Source organism: Episyrphus balteatus, chromosome 1, assembly GCF_945859705.1.
Source record: "Episyrphus balteatus chromosome 1, idEpiBalt1.1, whole genome shotgun sequence".
Classification (NCBI taxonomy): domain Eukaryota; kingdom Metazoa; phylum Arthropoda; class Insecta; order Diptera; family Syrphidae; genus Episyrphus; species Episyrphus balteatus.
In genome coordinates this window covers 16,493,915-16,516,357 of record NC_079134.1, presented here as the reverse complement: position 1 = coordinate 16,516,357, position 22,443 = coordinate 16,493,915, and the positions used below count along the sequence as shown (strand labels likewise).

At 34.3% G+C, this 22,443-nt stretch overlaps 1 protein-coding gene across 2 annotated transcripts in view; it reads right to left on the bottom strand.

Moving 5' to 3' along the window:
* The window catches only part of LOC129921147 (insulin gene enhancer protein isl-1), a 40,987-nt gene that overhangs the window by 8,352 nt on the left and 10,192 nt on the right, over positions 1 to 22,443 (bottom strand). For both annotated transcript variants that reach the window (XM_056002840.1, XM_056002839.1), the window contains exons 2-4: positions 2,950 to 3,139; positions 384 to 514; positions 49 to 231 (exon numbers count right to left, since the gene is read on the bottom strand). In XM_056002840.1, coding sequence (XP_055858815.1) covers positions 49 to 231; positions 384 to 514; positions 2,950 to 3,139 — 504 coding nt within the window. The remainder of the gene's footprint in view (positions 1 to 48; positions 232 to 383; positions 515 to 2,949; positions 3,140 to 22,443) is intronic.

Here is a 22,443-nt window from a genome sequence, read left to right as displayed (position 1 = left end):
AATTATGACAGTTCAGTACTTTTGACATTTAGATGAAACGAAACTTACCTGACATTGATCCTAATTCGCTGGAATGATTGTTATTGCTTAAATTTGTATTGTTGTTATTGTTGGTATTGTTATTATTACTTTCTAATGAGGATGTAAGACTACTTTGTGAGGTTTTCTCTAGGACATCGTGATCTTCTTTGCAATAGAGGGCGCCACCGTCTCGCAACGCAAATTCATCACCTGGAAATCGAATAGATCATTTATAAAATGCAAGAAAAATGAAGAAAAGAAAAAAGTTTTGACAGACATTATATTTGATTTTTACTTTTCTGTCATATTAATGTCAAAATTATGTTATGACATAATATAAATTTCAAAAAAATAAAAATTACCTGGAATTAATTGCCTCGCACACGCTGAACATCGAAAACACTCTATATGAAATATTTTCGTCTTGGCTCGCATCACAAAATCATTTTTACTAAATGAGCTTCCGCATTTATCACATTTTGTACCAAATAATCTGAAAAAAAAGTGAAAACAATCTCATAAATATTTATCTAGAATAAAATTTCATATTCAACAGCATGACAATAAGAAAGTATTACAAATTGTTATAAATTAATTATTTATGATACCTAAACAAATATCTGTGGTGTGTACCTATCACAAACTTCACATGTCACGTGCACCCACATTTGAATTTGGGTGGGTCCCCTTACTGTATGTAAATTGCGCTGCCATGGTGCTAATTAAGTATTTTTAACTTTGAAACTTGAAATTGAAAAAAAAACGTGTAAATCAAATAAGTCTATAGTAGTCGTTCACACACTCCACCAAAAGGTCAACATTATGACAATAATTCAACAATAAATATTCTATAAACTTGACAAATAAAAAGGTATGAAGTTTTTCTTTATGTCAAAGACTCACAATATATTTTCGAAATAGAGCTGAATACCAACATTTGAAAGAAAAATTAACATCTCTTTGTGGGTTAGTTTTTTGTGTGATTCGTAATTTCAAGAAATTTTATTTGATTGTAAAAAAATTCAGTCATCTGATGATGTAGAAGATGCTGGTCTTATAGCAGTTTTGTAGGATTTAGAAAACATTTAAAAACTACAGAGTGTAAACCCAATTTCAATTAACTTTCGATAAAAAAATCATGAAATGAAATTGGAATTGGAAATGCATTGTTTATCCCAAAAAATATATTCGCAGGTTTCAATTCCTCTGATTCGCAAGAACTACCTTATCTGCAGATCATGTGTTTCGTCAGAATTGTTTTGGGCCCAATGCAATACTGGAATTTAGAATTCAATTAGACACTTCCCCGAAGACCAGTTTCAAGGACTGAAGTTGAAGGATGGTAAGGCAGTTCACAAAAAGTGTCACTGATAATGTCAGAATTTCTTTCAGTTCTGATGTCAAAAATGCACGGACTGTCAAAAGGAAAGGTAAACATGCAGTCAGCCCTTCGTAAATTAAACTGAACAAAACTTAGCTATCCGCTATTATGGTCGCATCATACGATTTAATTGTACTCGTATATATTCATATACTATTATAGTCAGGCTTTGGGTGAAACATGTGGATTTTACCGTCCGGAAACAAAATTGCACGGCGCAGCGCCTGGCACAAACTTTAAATTACAGCTGTAACCCTACGTGGAAATTTTAATACATAAAAGTAGCCTGTTTTTACAGAAGGCACAATGATTAAGTTCCGGGCAATCTATTTGATCTTCATCCCCATCAAAATGCTGCTTTGTGTAGCCGCGGTATGATCTTTACCCACCCTACTTGCCGCACTGCTAATGTCATTTCTGACATTTATAAAGCACAGGATATTTTAAACCCAGCTTTAATATTTCTGATTTTTTTTTGTAAATATGTGCACTACCTTATCTTCTCTAAAGAAGTGTTGACTGCGAGGTATGTTTATCACAATTGTTTGCAAATAAATAGGCGCATTACTTCGAGGTGTTAGACTACTCATGAGTAGATAATCTAGTACTAAAATCAGCTCAAGATCTTGTGCTCGAGAAAATTGTGCTTTAAAGCTAGCTGTCAAATTCTAACTCGAGTTAGGTACATTCTACTTCGAAGAATGTCGTTATTGTTTCTTTCTGTATATTTCTTGTAAACGAGAAACACAATAAAGATAAATGCCTTAAAAGTCGAAGTTGTTGTACCTACTAGATTTCTACTCATGAGTAGTCTCCAACCTCAAACTAAACCTGGCTAGTGTCACAAGTAAAGACGTTCCAGGTGTTGACAAAAATTTTTTTTTTCAAAATCTATCAATACATTTCGATTTCGACCAAATTGAAGAACAAATAAAAGTAGACCACTTCTATTAATAACTTTTGATTTAAAAATATCACAGATTAAGCTTTGTATTTTATTTGATTAATAATTTATTTATTCTCTCTTTTCCCATGAAAAGAAGGTAGATTTTATTTACCTTCAGTGAAATTGAACAAAAAGCATGCCGTTCACGGGTCACGGCAGAAAGCAAAAACATACAAAACTTTAACATATAGAAGTATTATAGGAGCTAGGTAAGTAAGTTATGTATAAATGTACATGAAGTCAATTGAAAACTGTTTGCTCGAGTAATTAACATAAATTGGTTAAATCTTTGCATAATATCGACATTACTACTTAGTAAAATTTTTTTTTATATCTCATTTATCGCTTTTGCGGTGGCGGCGGCGGCACGGCATGTCGATTATAGACGTCGGCATTTCAAAGTAAACTTTTTCACCCGTGCAAATCAAACATACCTATACGTAAAGGTAGGTACACACTTTCAAATATTTATATCTACTATAAAAAAAAAAAAAATCTTGACCGTTTATTTATATTTGTTTCTTTGGCAGATTTATCTGACATATCAAACATACATACATTTATCTATGTAAATAAAGTAAATCTATATATAAAAGCTTACCTAACATAATCACGTTTGCAGTACGTTTTGCCATCGCGAACAAAACATGTACAACTCTCGTCGAGAAATTGCCGACACTCCTGACACTTGAGGCACGCTGCATGCCATTCTAGATCGGGGGCGACACGCAGGATATACTGGTCATGAATTTGGCCACCACAACCCACACACAGTGATAGCCGTTGTTTTTCTGTAAATAAAAGAATAAAAATAAAAAAAAATAGTTATTGTTTCGTTTTTCAATATTTAAATTCGAAATTAAATTTTTTGCTGGCAGTGGTGAATAAAAAAAAACTTTTTTTTTGTTTATATTTTTCGTTCAAAATGGACGAACAATAAACAAAAAAAAAAAAGTTCTATTTATATGTTAAATATGTATCTTGTAGGTATAGAATTTTTATATACAGATAGGTATGTACAAATGAAAAAAAAAAAAAAAAAAAAAAAATAAGATACATGACATTCGTGTCATGAATAATTTATAAAGGCGGAGCAGCAGACCATCTTTGTGCTTCTCCTGCTGCTCTGCTGGCTCTCTTTCTCTGTTCACTGTTCCGGATGAATATGGTGTGTAGCTATATTTCGTGTATCTTTTTGGTGATATTTTGATTATTTTTTTTTTTTTCATTCTTCGTTTTCTTCAGTTTTGTATCTTTTGTTTGAATTCTTTTTGTATCTTAAAGGTCTCCGTTTGAGCCTTATTTAGCCTCCATTTTTTATTCAGTTACATGTTGTTTTTCTCATTTTTTCACATATCGGAGTGTATCCAATGCGAATGGAATTTTGATTGCACCCCGACGTCGTTGTCGACGTTGCCGTGGCAGTGAATAAAGTTCGAAATTGAGTATGAGTGCGGATCCTGCGCAGACCCGCCTCTGGTTCCATTATGGAAGACTGGAGAGGAAAATAAAAATTGAACAGAAAAAAAAAAGAACTACCAACTAAGGCTAAGAAGTAAGGGGAAATAAAATAATTTATTTGCACGCAATTTAAGACTTTACTTTCAAACTCTACAAATAAATTATGTAGGTATACCTAGTACATAGGTAAAGTTATAAGATTTTTTCTTACTATTTTGTTTGCACAATATTAAATCGGGTTCTTTTAATAGCATTTCACACAAAAAAGCAAACGATATTTAAATCAAACAGAACTTTTTTTTTAAGAGGCGTTAATTTTATGAATAATTTGGTATAGTATAGCATAGCCCATACTTGAATTAGTTGTTATACTAATTAAAGGTTTTGATTTGAATGAGTGACACTTAAGTACGCAATATTGCAAACAAAGCTGACACTAGGTGTGTTTTTTATTACCACCGGTCTTAACTGGACAAAAAAAAACGCCTCGGGGCTTAACCTGAAATTTTGGCAGCACTGTATATTGAATGTTCCGAAAACAGCAGACACAACACAAATTTAGAGTTGTCATATTTTTCGCTTTCACGTTTTTCTTGTAATTTTCGTGTAGGTTTTACAAAGATATACAAGAATGAATGCTAGCAAAAATAGTTTAATACATTTTATCATTCCAAACGTCAGTTTTCACGTTTGTAAGTAAATTCTAAACACTAAGCCCAAGGGGCTAAAGTGTTGTTGCATTTAACATGTAAATTGCTTAGCCCCGACTGCGTTTTCTTTTGTCCAGTTAAGACCGGTTGTAATAAAAAACACACCTACTAGCTATATACAAATATGCACTACTTTACCCTTGGAGGGCATCTCCATAGACGAGTAATCGGGACTTATGTGTCATATTTTAAACTTAAGATCCAAGATTCGCGTCTTCGAAATAAATCCCCAACTATAATAGACGGACGGGAACGGAAGTTAATGTCAAAACCGAATGAACTGTTTCTTTCCGATTGTCAAATGCATCCGTTTAAGCCTGGTACGCTGCTCGCGCTAAATTTTAGCTCCCATACAAATTATCGAAAATTTTGAGATAAAATGGATCCCATACAAGTTATCGATAACTTGTATAGGAATTTTATCTCAGCTAAAATTTAGCGCGAGCAGCGTACCAGGCCTTACCCATAATTGTTTTAACAGAACGGAAGCATTATTATGTTAAGTTGTTTTTGGTTTCGAGAATTCATGTTTCATTTTCTTTCAGCAGACTTACAAAATTTTATGTAGAAATAAATAGAAAAAACACATTTTAAATTGATTAAGATTTATTTGTATAATAATTTACTTTGGTGTACCAGAGAATTGAGCAATGATAAACAAAATCGTAATCATATTTAGGGGCTTCGTTTCCAGCCATTTAACATTCTTGGCGATGTTAGGCAGAAATTTATCACACTAAATCTTTTTTATAATATTTTAAATAAGTTTATTTGATAAAATAACAAAACTTATAAATGTTTTGTGAAACACAAAAATGAATTCACTTAACTTTCATTAAAAGTTTTTTTCTTTTTTAAGAAATGTCAAATTTGCGGACGTAAATTGAGAAAGGAAAGTGAGTTAACGTCCGACATCAAAACTGAACGAAACCGAGCAATCCGCTATTATGGCTGTGACATGTGATTTGCATGTATTTGGGAATTTTCGTACGTCAACGTACGCACTCTTCCGACTACTATAGTTGGGCCTTGGGCCTTGGGCCTTAAGCATGATAATCTCAAAAATTGAATAATGAGTTAGTAAAAGGCGCACACACATTACAACTCCATACAATCAATCGCAAACTACTTCTTGATTTGATATCCGTCGGCGTTGTCGTCGGCAGTGCAATATGGATACCTACAGTGGATACGTCGGTGCACAAACTCGGTACAATTATCGCATACGATTGTACGATAAATCGTTACGATAATTGTATCCTATATTCCATACTAAACACGTTCAATTTAAAATAACAAACAGCGGCAGCCAAAACAGTGCCAGGCGCCATGGTAATGTAGCTCGTGATAATTATGTAGCTATGAGCAAACTAAATGTTGACGTACCTAAGAACCGTTATAAAAATAGCTGTTTTTATTCAAGAATTTCAAGAATTTGAGGCAAAATCAAAAAAACAATACAAAATTCATATCGAGTCCGCAAATTATTTCTAAATTATGTTAATTTTATATTTCCTCATAAAATGTTTAAAACAATTGATATAAATTCTGTCAAATTTTGACAGAATTTATTTTGAATTGACATTTTGGCATATAAATATTTTCATTTTCACAAATTGTGTTATAATTTATTTTAATCTTATATCGCTGATGATCTTCATCATTATAAAAAAAATATTATTTTTAACTTTGTATGTGGTTTTTTGTTTTTTTCAAACGCCCTTGATTATTTCCCTCTCTACACTTCATTATCTACATAAACTTAAGTTTTTATATCGCATTTTGTTTGACATGTTTAACATTTTTATTGTGCGCCAATAATGCAGGTACAGATGAGTAGGCGTTTATTTTGTGTGATCTGGCAGACATGACAGTAATTTCGATCATAAAAAAAGTTTTTCTAAACATGACATTCACGATCATTAAGAAACCATTTGACATTTCTTTTGATTTGTTGTAATATTTTTATTTTTAAATTCAAAGAAAAAAAGGGAAATGGAAATCATTTTCAAAAGGGGCAAAAATAAATCTGCAAACACAATGTATATCGTCGCGTAGGTATAAGATATCACGGAAAAGAAAAACTTTTTTGTGATATTTTTTTTTTCTTTTTTTGTTTAAATTCTCTTATCGACAATGGAATTCAAAACAACACCAATAACAATAAAATTCTCTCCAAAATGGCCACAAAAGAGCATGTAGTGCGTCATTCTTCTAAAGCAGCATCCACATCATCCTACTTCCAGCCCATTATACCCACATACATATAAATATACAGTAGACATCTTAAAGGCGCCCAAAAAAGTCGTGCTACAATAAAAACTTGAAGATATTATAGGCAAGGTAGGTAGGTGTAGAGTGTAGAGGCATCCATGGAAGGTGCGCGCAACTTACATATAACAACACAACCTCTCTGCTGTAGATTCCACAAATGCAAAGCCAAACCTGCTCAAAGTTTTAATTTTTCTTGTTTCGTTCCACCACCATCTGCAGCATCATCTTCAGCATCATCATCACGACATGACGTCCTTATCTCGTCGGAGATCTATCAAAGAGTTCGCTTTGTTAGCTTCGCTCTGTCCCCCATTCGCTGCTGGGGCGTTCGTTGGATGGGAAGGATGGATGATGGTGCTGTGTGATGCTGTTCAGAAGTAGTATGGTGTGGTGTAGAGTGTAGTGTAACTCCAAGGAGGTGGGTACAGTCTGTCCACCAGCCCCAGCGCCCCTCTCTCGGTTTACTACTGTGGCATCATCCTGTTTTGCCAAATGCTGAATTCGATAAGATACATTAAGCACAAGGCACAGTCATGTGCGATTCCCGAATAACTACTGTGCGGGGATGGGTGTTCTCACCACTGAACGCGACAGCCAGCAGCAGCGCAGCGGTAGAAAAGACGGACACAACACGCAGCAACGACGACGACGATGATCTCTTCGCTTCATGTTTGTGGAGTTGGTGTTTCTCATTTTGATGTTGGGATTTGTAGCTATTTTAGATAGGAACTTGGCAAAGAGTTTTACTAACCACCCAACTACTGCTGCAAACCACCTCCTGACTTCGACTTTGACTGTGATGACTCTGGCTAATGGCGGAAAGAGGTGAGGTTTTGGTTTGGGCTCGGGATGATGGTGTATTATGGTTATGGTGGTGGTATAACATCGTATGGACTCTGTGGTCCTTCTTCTTCGTTTGAGGTTCTTTGATTTAGGAAATTACCATTGCTTGCTGCTGGCTGCTGCTTTGGTGCTGCTGTTTGTGTGTGCCGAAGATAATTTATCTGAAAATGCAGGATTACAAACGTGTAACGGGCGACGTAAGTTTATCCAAACGGATATGCATATTAGTCTTGGAGTCGTTCCACATAGATAAGACTTTGCTGGAGGTAGGTAGAAATTGTTGTTGTTATTATAACTGGTACCTAACTATGGTATAGATATATGAATGTAGGTTTCTTAACTTTATCTCTGAACTCTACCTACTGGGTGTAAGAAAAAAAAAAGTTGACTTACATTTTTACCCAGTGGGAGTTCTATGTCGAGGTAGTAGGTAAATCCCTCTTGTAGTCAAAAATGTTTTTAATGTATGATTCAAGATGAATGTTAATTGAGTTTGCCTTGCATAATACTAAGTTCAATATGTGCATATAATTTTAAAAGTCTACAGAAATTTTGTCTTTCAAGGCAAAGCATAACCAGAACTTTCAACAACAAGAGCTTCTTTAAGATCCATTTCAGAGTCTGGTCATAAGTTAAAGGATGGTAAGGCAGTGCACACTTTTGTATGAAGAGTTTGCACTTAAGTGCGTTTTATTTGACTTTGAGCCAGTTTCACCGACGAGTATACCTAGATATTACAAATAATGTGACCATTATGTTTGGATCTTAGCAGCCACTTCCTTTTTCGGCCAGTATCACAGTAGTTGTAAGTAATTCCAATATTGCAAACATAAGTGACATCTTCTATTTAAAACTATGAACTGCCTTACCATCATCAAGTGTTGGCTATGAATGACACGCTTTAAAGTCAACCACCCTTCCTTTTTTCTGACCTTTTACTTAAAATTTAGCAGTAAATTCGTCTCTAAATAGCATAAAATATTAAAAAAAATGTGCACTGCATTACCATGTTTTCACCTAATTTCTGCCCGTGAAACTTAACCAAAATGGACATTCGACTCAGTTTCGTTAACCTTCGCAAAATTAACCAAAAACCATTGAAACGGTTCGAGCTCAAATGTCAAATTTGAAACGCATTTCAACTGAACGCAGAGTTACATGTTTTTATCTATTAAAAATAATAATAATGCTGTTAGCAAAAAAATTCAAATAATAGTTACACAAATTTAAACTCAAACATATCAATATTATTGAATTCGAATTGAAATTTGCGTTTGATATTTATTTAAGTTACCAGAATCCATTTGGTTCACCTTTTTTGTTACGATTAGATACTTCTGGAAATTTTTCGTTTGGTTTTGACATAAGCTTAAAGCCAGAACTATTTGGAGGATGTCCGTCGTGTGCGGTTGCCAGCGCTGTTCCCCTCCCTTCAATTATAGTTCTGGCTTAAGCTCGATAAAGTTTATTATAGTTGGGCTTTAAAATTGGACCATGAATGAAGTGCGACTCTTTCAAACGCAAAAGTTAACGAAAACTGAACGAAAAGTAGAAATCTAAACTGACGAATGTGTCACAAAATTCGTTGCACTAGTTTTGTTCCTGTGAACAATAATAATTCTAATAATTCAATTCGTTAAGGTTTGTTTGGTTTTGTTTTTTTTCTTTTTTTTTGCCCATGCATAATTTTTAAGCCCAAAACACAAGGTCATCTCTTTACCTTCGTTATTACACTGACAACATAAAACTACCATCTTTTCTGTTGGTATTATTTATCAAAAGGTTTCAAATTAACTATAAAAAAGTATTATTTTTACTCATGCATAAAACTCACCGATGCCGACGGTGAAATGACCATAAAAAAAAACACTAAAAAAGTACTAAACGCAATGGCTTCGATGCCACCAACATAATCTAGGGGAAAACCCTTTTTTGTCAACCACCTATTTTTTTTTTTTTTTTTTTTTTAAAACAAATGGCTTGTGGTACATTTCAATAAATCACCTGTTAATAGTTTCCAAGAACAGAAGCAACAAAAAAAATAAACATTATTTACCACACGTTGACAGACTCAAAGTTTTTGCTGATCAATTTTGTTTCTATTTTTTTTTTTTTTTTTTTTTTTCAAATGGCTAAATGATGATTAACATGGTTTTATTTTGCAGTTTTATTTATGTTATCCATAATTCTTATTGCCAAACAATATATACCTACAAATTTACACATGAATTTAATTAATAAAAAACCATACAAGACCCATGTGTGTTAACCTTAATGAGGTTATTAATTTTGTAGGAAGGTGTTGTGGGAAGTTTTTTTTTTACTAATTTTGTTTCCATTGTTTAAATGACAGACTTTGAAAATGGCAGACAAATTAATTCGTGTTGGTAATGGTTTGGTCATCGCCTTTAGGGAACTTTTGTTTTTTTCTTTTTCTTTCCTAACAATTTTACATGTAGCTTCTATTTTCAGATAATTGATTGATGGATATGATGGAAGTTAAATTTTTTGAAACAATAGATTTCTTCACTTTATAGGCCGCTCCTTCAGAAGCATTTTTTTGTAATTTTCAATCGATCGATGATTTGCGGTGATGTCAATTTTGTTTAAGTTTTTTTTTTTTTAATAATGGATAGATTTTGAACATGTAGCTTCTTGTCATTAACATTGATTTGAAATAAAAAGAAAAAAGGTTAAATAAAAAAAGTTGTTTGGGTTTCTTTTTTCACATAAAGAAACTTTTGGATTTCATTGTAGGAAGGGTGTGGCAGCTGTATAACTTTGAATGTCCATCAAAGATTGAAGAGTAGACATTTTTTATAGGAGAAACTTTGTTGCTGGTGGTTATTCACGTTTTAAGAATTTTGTATATAATTTAATTTTTTTTTAATAGTTCAACAAGTTGGCGCCCAATGTAGGATATAAATGGCAGAATAGAAGGATTTATGTATAATTTTTTTTTTATTCAAGAATGCTAATGCATCATAATTTAAGAAAAACGCTTACTATACCAATAGTGAAGGCAATAGTGGATTAAGAAAAAAAAAACTACAATCCTTTGGTTCCATCGGCGAACTGGCGCCCAACGTAGGTTTTTATTTCACTTAACGCCTCTTCTGCTTTCATTTTTTGCAGATTAGTGTCATTTGATGAAACAACATAAAATAATTTATAAGTGATTATTTTCAAGCTCAAGACAAAATTGAAGAAATTGGCGCCCAACGTGAGTAGCATTTTTAACCATTAAACGTTTTAAATCGTTTGATTTCTCTACGAAATAATGCCATTTCTATATTAAATCAACTTTAAATCAAACTTAACTAACTACAATGTATAATACAGTAAAATAAGGAGAAAAAAGGGGTAAATCTCGGAATGAATGTTAGTAGAAATTTTTTTTGCTCAATATCTTCCTTTTACCATTCTATAACATATCTCAAAAGTCTAGAAAAATCTCATGTCCGCTTGTCGCGATTTCAAGGTCAAATCGCGAAATGGAGATTTTCAAAATTAGCAAAAATAGGATATGGTATTATATGCACATATGATACATGATTTCAAGGTATTTTTTAATGCTGATTCCAAAAAATCTAAAATCAAGACAATCTGACGTCTCTGGAAAAAGTTATACCTGTTTTTCATCTGTCAACTCATATTATTATAACAGTTGCAAACTTACTGCCGAAAAACCCTTAAAAGTTATGGTAGATGAACCAAATTTTGCATGAAGATTTTAGAATCCATCATTATTAAAAATCAAAACAATCCACTACAAAAAATATATATACCTACGAAATAATGGTATTTTTTGATGGAGGGGCAAATTTTAGGATATGCACTAAAGAAGATTCTTGTTCATCTTAGGAATAAGTGCAAATAGGCTAATTTTTTCATTTTAATCTTTGTTTGGATATTCTTTAACTACCCTTAAAAATCTAAAAAAATCTCATGTCCGCAAGTCCTAATTTTCTTGGTTTGAAGATAAGGTGCAGATTTGAAAAAATTGAAAAACTACTCTTCAGATATTTGTGTCAGATCAACATGAATAAGGTACATTACTTTTCAGGGATGGTCATATTGATTTGTTTGTGGGTTTTGTTGGAATCAGCGTTAAAAAATACCTTGAAATGATATGGGTTATGTTGGTATACATATAAGAATCTAAAATTTTCTTATTATTTTTTTTAAATCTGCACCTAACTTAGTTTAACCTGGAAAATAAGAACTTGCGGTCATGAGATTTTTTTAGATTTTTGACATAAGTTATAGAATATCCAAACAAAGATAGAAACAAAAAAATTAGCCTATTAGCACTAATTCCAAGATTGTACCAGGATGTTTTTTAGTGCACATCCCAAAATTTCCCCTTTTCTCAAAAAATACCATTTTGTCATAGATATAAATGTTTTTTTGCATTGCATTGTTTTGATTCTTAATGATAATGGATATGAAAACCCTCATGCAAAATATGATTCCGCTACCATTACTTTTAAGGGTTTTTCGGTAGTAAGTTAGCAACTGTTATAATAATATGGGTTGAAAGATGAAAAACAGGTATAACTTTTTTCAGAGACGTCAGATTGCCTTGATTTTAGATTTTTCGGAATCAGCATTAAAAAATACCTTGAAATCATGTATCATATGTGTATATGATACCATAGCCTATTTTTGCTAATTTTGAAAATCTCCATTTCGCGATTTGACCTTGAAATCGCGACAAGCGGACATGAGATTTTTCTAGACTTTTGAGTTATGTTATAGAATGGCAAAAGGAAGATATTGAGCAAAAAAAAATTCTACTAACATTCATTCCGAGGTTAAATCCTTATTTGACTGGATTATGTAGTAGTTTTTTATCAAAAGGAGGAAAAAAAGCTTGACAAGAATATCAATAAAGATTTTTGATCAGTTTTATGTATCCTCTGTAAATTAAGACCATCAACATTCTACCTCTGCATCTGCCATTTTTAATAAATATCTTCCACTCACCATTATTGCCACTTAGATTGGCTAACAACTTCAACCTCACTTATATCCAGAACACAAGAGTCGAAGAAAAAAAAAAAAAATACAAATGACATCGCATTAAAGTAAACAAAACGTTTGTCGTTTTCCGCGTTCCACAAAGTAAAAAGTGCGCCAAAGCCGATGGACGAATGAACGCGCAACCAGCCAAGAAGTGAAAAATGTCGTACTGTCACTGTTCGAGCAACAAGTGCATATATTTGCCGCAACATTTCAATTTGACATAATGAGATATTTTCTTTAAGTACAAAACGGCAATCTTTCTCTATCTCTGATGATGATGGCAGCGCAGTGCTTTTGGTGAGCGTGGTGAATCGTATACAGCAGCGTCAATGGCGTTTGCGCCTATTAACCGGCTTTGAAGTCTCATAAAACTCTTTTTTCGCAACCAATATTTATACCGACGACAATGTGAAAGACAGAGAAATATAGAGAGAGAAAAGAAAAATTTCCGACAGCTTTGAAAATACAACGACGACTTCTTCTTCGTGACCATGTGACATCTTGCATGTAACGCTAGCGCTTGCGCGCAGATATATAGATCAGATAGGACATTCGATGTTGGGATAATTGCTGCTTATAACTCACCGCACAGAGTGTGCAGGCAGTAGGATGTCTTTTGATGGTGGAGGATGCTAAAACTAAGGTGTCTTTCTTACCTTAGTTTGGCTTTTTTTTTGTATTCTTTTAATTGACGTGTACGCAAGCAAGTTTTTGCGCTGCCAAAAGAGCCCTATTAACAGTCGCGCGCGTTAACCAAAACCAAATATAAAATCCAAAAACAACAAAAAATCCTCGAACGTGTTTTTTTGAGGTCTGCGTAGATGGTCTATGTATACTTCAGCAAAGGGGGCTATAAAATTCAAAAACAAAAAAAAAAAAAAAAAACAAAAACAAACAGATCGTCCAGCAGGCACAAGTGTCAGGAAGATAGAAGGAGAATGAAAACGCGCACAGGAATAAAATTCTTTAATTAATTACATCAGACGGAACTCAAAGGTACCGCAGGCGATTTCCTTTGACGATGTGTGACCATAGGTCATTGATGATTGTTTTTTTTTTGTTCTTTCCCTGAGATCCTTGTTGGGTTTGTTTGTTTTTTATTTTATTTTTTCCTTTTTCTGTTTTTTTTTTTTTTTTTATCTTCGGTCTTGATGATATGCTGATGAGGTAAAAACAAAAAAAAAAAAGATTCTGGACCCTAGCACGAAGATGAGATGATCGTAGGTGATAATGATGCACTGATGATGGTGGTAATGATTGTGGTATAGAAATTTGTCAACGCGCTTCTATCGAAGATGAAAAGAATTTTTAAGCGAACCGACGGATGAGCAACATCAAAAAGCCAGAGAACTATATGTTTAGAAAGCGATTAAAATAAATACAAGAAAGGGTCAACCTTGCGCTGCTCTATGACAATAATATAAAGTTTCTATACCGCACACACAAAAGTGTTGTGGGTAAAGGCGGTTAGCTTTGACGGCGCGACGAGGCGCCTTCTCATATCACTTTAATGATGCACTTCACTTTTGAAATATAATTTTTATAACTATTTGGGAGTTTTATTTATAAAAAAAAAATCTTTTCTTTTTATGAATCCGAAAAGCCCCGCATTTAAATTTTACGATCTCAATGACGAGTCAGTGAGCAATGTGACATTTTATGATGCACTCGCTGTCTGGATGAATGATGATAATGTGCGGACACTCGTTGGCTGGACAAAGTAAAATTGATGATTTTGTGTGGTGAGAAATATTTCAACGGAAATTTAATTTATTTGTCTCATCCGAATGAAATAAAAATTAACATCGAATGACCTAAGTTAAGTGTTATTGACATCAAATAAAAAAAAAAAAAATTGCATATGATGACATCCTTGGAAGCAAATTAAAAATTCAAATGACGCACCTCTTGCATTGTACTAACTTATCAATATGTTTTGACAAATTAACATCTATTGACATTTATCATTGCGGTGACAGTAGATAATCAATTTATTAATGACCAATCATACTCGAGAGCCTGTTTTGACAGAACAACAAATCACAGATTCTGGTGAGTCTCTCAGTGATGTCATTCTATGCTCACCTGGCGGCTACACGCGTGTAAGTTTCGAGTACACTCGATGTTGACTTTCTTGTCAAATTGCATGCAATTTTTTCTGTCAATAGAAATGGAAGTAGATAAGCAAGGCACTTGACAGCCCTTATACAGTCAAACAAAATCATTGGAAAATTTTGAATCGCCAAGCAAGTTTGCATGCAAGTTACAACAAATTCAGACGGCAACACTTGTAGGCTTATTCTATTCTAGAACTTGCACGGATTTTCCACAGTGTTAGCCACGTTTCGCGAAGGTAAACTACTCATGACTAGATGATCTAGTACATTTACTTTACTGAACCCAATTTTTCTGTCAATTCATCAAAAATGGCACACAAATTGTCTCAGAAAAATGCTTCGCAGGAATCTTTGCTATCTACCAACTTCTTTCAATGTTTATCTTCTTCAAAACAATAGAATTCTTTCTTGAGACACCAACACACCTTTCTTCATTTGACAGATGCTACCCACAATATATTGATGCCATTTCAACCTGATTGTATCGATAATTCGAAATACAAGAAAAAAAGAAGCAAACAGAACTTTTATAAGTCTTCTATCTACTACATTCCTTTCGATCGACAGCCCGTATAGGTATTCGAAATAGACACGTCCGTCAGTCAACTGGCAGTGCTAATCACCTTAAATCCACAATCGGCTTACGAATATTCTGATCGCGCAAACCTTCAATACGACAATATTATGTGACGGGCGGCTCTTTATTATACTGATGTCATAAACATCACACAGCAGCCGCGCAACAATTTCACGGCGGCATGTTTCTTCAAACGAAAGCTTAAAATCCATTGACAGTGTTCTACGCAGCTGGTGTGTGGTGAGATTAGGTTTTAAACAAAAGACAACAAACAAACAACTGACCATTCATTCCATCAGGTCACAACCTAGGACAATAAAAGTTTTGGGGGGATATTACATCTCAAGAGATTATGACAGCTTATGATGTAACAGTACCTTTACATTCTACATACCTACCCAAATGTAGATATGTCAAATCAAACAAAACGTTATAAAAACCATTCCAAGTTCAGCAGTTTTTTTTTATTATTATTTTTTTTTTGTTTATTCACAAGTCAATAATTGTCAGAGGTGTTATTTCTGTGCAAATGTCAGCAATGCAACAAAAGACATAAAGAAAATCCGCCAACAATAATATTTACGTCTGACGTTAAAGCCAATATTTGCATTTCACATGTCAGTCAGTCAGATTGTTGCATGCTGTCACATTATGACAGCTATATAAGTTTGCATGAACGTATACGTTTGCGCGTGCGCATATAAGAGCTTATAGTGGGCTCAATATCAGAGTTTTATTCTGTGGTCCATGGGTAAGTAGGGTATGTAGGTATGTTATGAGACTTGAGTGATCTATATAGGTGGGTACGTTGCCTTAAGATAGAAAGCCGTCTTTTTTATATTTCTTATCTTATGCCGAACCACTCACACATTGAGCTGTGTTTTATTTTAGCGGTATATCGCGGCAACACACTCACTCACGATGTTGTTCAACATTCCTTTTCGTCAATGCGTGCAATGTACAGAAAGTGTTGTGTTAGCACAACACACAGTACAAACAGCGAGCAAGAAAAATTCACGTGCTCCAACTTCAAAGAATCCATGTTTGGGAATTGTTAGAGCGCGGCAAAAACACAAGTCTATACAAACTCTTCCCTTTTACACTGCGCACCTAGCTCTTATTTGCAATTGTACAAACACCAACAGAGGTTCAAAAGGTTCTTTGGCTTTGATGTTTATACCATATGGCCAGATGGACATTCTTCTTACGCGCACACATGTTTGCGGAAAATAAACACTTTTTTTCGTTTTTTCTTGCAAAAAAACACACACAATGTGAAGACGTCGACGACAGTATGTAGTTCACGAGCGTGAAAAAGAACGTAAAAAAGGAAAAAAAAACAAAATGGTGTTCAAATATGTTTGACAGTTTGGTGTGATACCGCATAGCATGTGGTTGACATCTTTCGGAATGTTTTGAGTACGTCTTTAAATTGGTTTGCCAGATTTTAAAGTTTATCACAAAGTGTTCTTTCATGCACTTCTTCCTATTAAAAAAAAATTAATTTGCTTCGAGCATTTTGTCAACAAGGAGCAAATTGTGATTATGTTTGAATAGGTACTTCTAAATGCTTCAGTTGCATCGAAAAGCAGAATCAATTGAAAAGCTGTTATACAGTTCTATTTTACACGAAAACTCATTTTGGCCGACCTTTTTTCCCGCTCAACTTATATAACGGCAGTCGGGTCACGAGTTAGATGAGGCAAAACCTTTGACCGATCTTTACCGACATAGAAAAGTGAATTGTCTATAAAGGACAAAGTATAATACAGTATTCCATGTAAAATCTCCAATTTACTATTCATGAAAATGAAAACAGAATAATAAAAACTGTTATACTGGTATACATCAATAAAGTTATAAGCGTTGGGCCCACTGATGTCTATAAAACACTTGAAAGTGGATGCATATAAAAATGTTGGTTGACTCCAATTGAAGCACTGTTATAATGAGTTCATCTCATTTCACATGTATTTTGAGAAAATGGAGAAAAGTGATTTCGAAATATGCTCGGGTGCATTTTTCAGAACAACATCTTTTGTTTTGTTTGTTTATGCCATTAATAGATTCTTGTAGACCTACAAATTTTCTCTATATTTGCTCTGCATAAAGAGCGAGATAAAACTGTCAACAGGTACAACTAATGACAGCTTCAATTAGAGCAGCAAAACTGTTATACTTTATAGGAAATCCACTATCCAGTGTTTAATGGAGATCAGTGACTAGCCCCGTTTATTTGGAGGTAGATGATCTAGTACATTTACTGCTAGAAATAGCTACTCATACTCATGCTCTTCTAACCGATTAAATGGGAACTGCATTGATTTTGTTGAAAATGCATTCCAAAGACTAGTAGTACTTTGGCACCTTCAAAGGAGAATCCGAAGGCAAGCAAATCCTTGCATACGCAATGCTGCCAAACTACTTTTTAATTGGATGTGCTATTTTTGAGCTTGTACACAATTTTTTGTTGTGCAAATGCTCATAAGACGACCATTTTTAATGCATTCTAAATATATCTCAAATATTTCCACATCTTAAGTCTACCTAAAGTGAATCACCAATAATAATGATAATAAAAACTTTAAAATAAATTCGATCTAAAAACGTAAACGTAAAGTTTTATTTTTTATAGCGTGATATATTGGCTACCCTCATCGATTTCTTAAGTTACGATTGTCATTTATCTCAAGCGTCACAAATCACTGATAAGCTGTTTATTGCGGTATATCTACGTATCCACTCTCGACACGATTGTAAAATAAAAAGAAAAAAATCAATAAATAAAAAATTTGCATTTTATCAGTTTAATAAATTTTTTATTTTACTAAAAAACAAAAAAAAAAAAACAAAACCAAAACGTAACAAAGAAATATCCTTGTCGATACCTTTTCGGAGTCACACATTCCTTATGTCTGAATCTATCAACAACGCCAATGTTCAGTAAAATTCCAATCAAAATGAAAAGAACAAAAAGAAATATAAGATAAATAAAAAATTAAAAAAAAAAAAAACAAAAAAATCCTCTGTTACCGCATGCAAATTAGAAATTCGTTTTGTTAATTAATTTATATTATATTTTTATTTGAACTAAGTATCGAGGTATGTGTCTGTGTCTGCTATATTATATGATGATACGCGGGGAGAAAACGGCTCTTTGTGTAATGGCCGCTTCTGCATTTACTGCAGCGCACCGACTTAGACTGACCGATCGACTATGGCGCGGACTGACTGTCATTGCTGCCGCACCGCCACTTGCGTGTTTGGATTTGAATTAAAGTTTTTTATTTATTTCTTATTTTTATTCGACAAATTTATATTTAATGAGATCCATAAAATTTGAATTTAAGAGAGAAAATGCCGCCACCCGAATCAGGTTCTTTCATTTCTGAATTCTTAAGAGCCTCGCTCGATCTCGGTTGTTGTTGGTTGGCTGGCAGCATTGGTTTGATTCTGGTATGGCGCTGTATGTCGGACTCTTTTATAGCACAAGCGACCTGCGGCAAACGGTTTGGTCCATCTCACAGTCGGTATATATGGACTGCGGACATTTGATGGCACATAAAAGCATAAAAATAGTCCTTAAGTTGCAACTTGGATCAAGTTGGGGATCATTATGGATGCGCACGGCATTGCGGCTAATTTTGCTTTTATCATGGATCCAAGAGTGAGGTGACCGCATGTTTGTTTTTTTTGTCAGTTATTTTTTTTATTTGGATTCCTAAACGAAGATTCCGTGATATTGAGACGTTTCTCATTGAAATCACTTGGGATTGGGAAGTTCTTACGGCAGCCAGGTAAAAGATTTGTGGGCATCGTAGTCGAACGAAACGGTGTTCGATGAGAGGACACTTCATGGGTGTTCTATGGTAGTGATAAAATTAGCAGGTAATTCTTTACTTTTTTGCAGATCATGGTTTATATGGGATATTGTATTGTTATATAGAGGAGTGTGGATAACAATGACATATCCGGGGGAGTGAGGAATTCTCATTAGAATGGCATTTCTATTGGGTTTTTATAGATTTATGGCCAGATTTTGAGGCAGGTTGTAAATAACTTTGGTGGTTTTTTGTCCTTCAGCATGTCTGAATAAACTCGATGAAATTTATGTTAGTTAAGTTATAGCTGGCGGATATATCAATTAAACTGGATTCTTTGTATGGTTAAAAATGCTGATAAGTAAGTTCTCAGTTTCAAAGAAGAATGTGGGCTTATAAAAAGTTGGGATTTAAACGAGATTTTTGTTTTAAGAAAATGCTATAGAAACTAACTGTTATATTGTTAGGCCGCAGAGAAAGATGCAAGAGGAATGACATTTTGAGCACTTGTTGTATTGCCTTCCACTGCAAACTATTAAGAGTTGTTAGAGTAAATAGACTTTTGGAGCTGTTGGTGAAGTCTAACATTAAAAATGTATTTATTTTTATATTTAGTAATCTTTCAAGATCTTACTGAACGCAGGTACAATTTCTTGTATAACAGTTAAATTATTTGTATGTGTCTCTTTCTTTATATTAATTTATGTAATTTGCATTCACTGGGGCAGAAATAATGTAAAAGTAAAAATGTGCTAGAACATCTACTCAGGAATAGTTTAGTACACATTCAATGGAACACGGCTAATATTAGCCCTGTTCCTTTGGGAGGTGGCAAAGTACTACTAGAAGTTACTAGCGATTTTCAATGGATTGCATGAGCATATGAGTAGTTCTAGTACAAGATAACTAGATCATCTACTCATAAGTAAACTACCACCTCCAATAGAACGGGGCTATTAATTATCTGCGTTGCTTTGGATGTGGTTGACCATGAGTAGAAATCCAGTACTACCAACTACGCATTCCTGGCTGCGTTATTTGGAGGTGGAAGACTACTCGTGAGTAGAAATCTACTATAACCATGTATTGGTTGTAGTACTAGATCTAATAATCATCTACTCATGAGTACTCTACTAGGTAACTCAAATGGAACGGGGCTTTGGGCTATTAGTGTACCGCCTCTTAAGGAACCCGGCCATTTAAAGTCTTATACCCGGATCACATTAATAATTTTTCAATAAATTTTTCTCGACAATATTTCAAAATGTTATGACACATCAAAGACAAGTCATTTTTTCTGCTACTGTTCAGTGTCAAGGAAAAAAGGGATCTTTTACTTTTTTTTCTTCTTTTTATTTCTTGCCGACAAATTAATTTGGTTCACAAATAAATTAACACTCATTAGAGGTCCAAGACTCAAAGATTCTGTCTTAAAAAAGAGGATAAAACATTGAAGATGAAAAGATGGTGATCAATTGCCTAAAGAGTCACGCCTGCGCGTGATCTCTGTAAAGACGCGACGACTATGGACGGATCGAACGGTGGCGGCGCTGTCTTCGACCACTGCTGGCCACTGTCATAGCTGGTTCAAATCTCCTTTCACGATCTCTCTGTCCTCACATGAATATATATATACATAATGGTGTATGGAATACCCGTTGAGTTGATGATACGATCACCCGCTGTGATCTTACACCTCACATGCTTAATGTGGGATACGAAGATACATCAACAAATAAAATGGCAGCAATGTCCTTTACTCCTACTTACCTTCTTTGATTCTCTTAACTTGTTTGTTTTTTTTTTTTATTTTTTTATTATTTTTTTTGGGACACTTTGTCACAAGTAAAAAATATGAAAGACTGACCAACGTTATGTTGTGTTTCGTCATGGTATCACCAAGAACATACATCATCCGGTTCTTTATTTTTGTACAAGTCAGCTCAGAGCGGGCGTTCGTAGGTATACAAAGACGCGTATATGTACGTTTATACGATATACCCCCATGAATCACGTCGTCGGCAACGCGGCTGAGCTGCTGTTAGCTGCACCTTATTTTTTAGTTATTTTTCAGTTTTTTTTTTATATTTTCATGCTTCGTCTGATGGCGCCTTAACCTGGTTGTGAGTCCTTATCTTTTCACTGGCGCGACACTTAATTCTTTTCGTTCGTTTTTTCTTCCGACTTCTTTTAAGAGTTGTCCATACGTCTATCTATGACCCTCAAAGTCGCTGGTTGATGATGGTGACGGTGATGATGGTTGAAGCTGATGACGGTGTTAAAAAAAGCCAAACAAGGGACCATGGAGGGAACTTGTCTTTGGCTGGGTTTTTATTTTATTTTTTGTTCGATTTTATAGCGTTCAACCAACAACGAGGTTTGTTTTAGAAAATCGCATGGGCACGATATGTGTATAAAGTAAAAGGTCTCATATGGGTTAACCTCAAATGTGATGATGATGATGGTTGCATGAAGTGATTAAAGCGAGGGGGTCCTAATACTGACTGCAACAAACATTCGTGATAACTTCAAATACTTTTCGTAGAAGTCTATTGTTTAATTGTGTAAATAGGTAATAGCTTTTGTTTTATTTTGTATTTTCGAACAAAACAAAAAGCTTGTAAAAGGAGTCATAGTAAACGTGAGAAAGATAAGACAAACGGACCGCAATCAAGACTTTCAGTTGTGACGTTTAAGTGAGAATCCCCTTGAATAGTTTGTCATGTTCAAAGGGGTCGATCAGGAGTAATGCTCATGGGTACTTAACTAGCGAACACTTAATAGGTGAGATCAATGCAAGTCTCTTCTACCCTTATGTAAAGGTGATCGTACTAGATGCCAATGGATTGAGAACCTTGGCACCTTCGAAGGAACATGGCTATTTCACATGTACACATTTTGTACTAGATTGATCTAAAATCTAATCTAATCTAATTGTTAGTTATAACAGTTGTTATAACTGTGTCACTAGACGCACCCGTGATGCTTTAGAGTAATGATTTAGTAGATTCATGCACTAAAAGGTGCATTTGTCTACCTTTGCCTACAATCTACCCATGATCTTCTGCTAGAGTAGATAGGAATGTGTAGTTTTGGTCGTACTAGATTTCTACTCATGGGTAGTCTATCATTTTGAAAGGAACTATTTATGAATAGTAGATCTCTTTCATGGTATAAAAAGAGAAGGTATGATCATTAGAAAAAACTCAGTATCGAGAACTGTCAAAACTTATGGCTACTTAAGGTTTTGACAGCCCAGCCCAT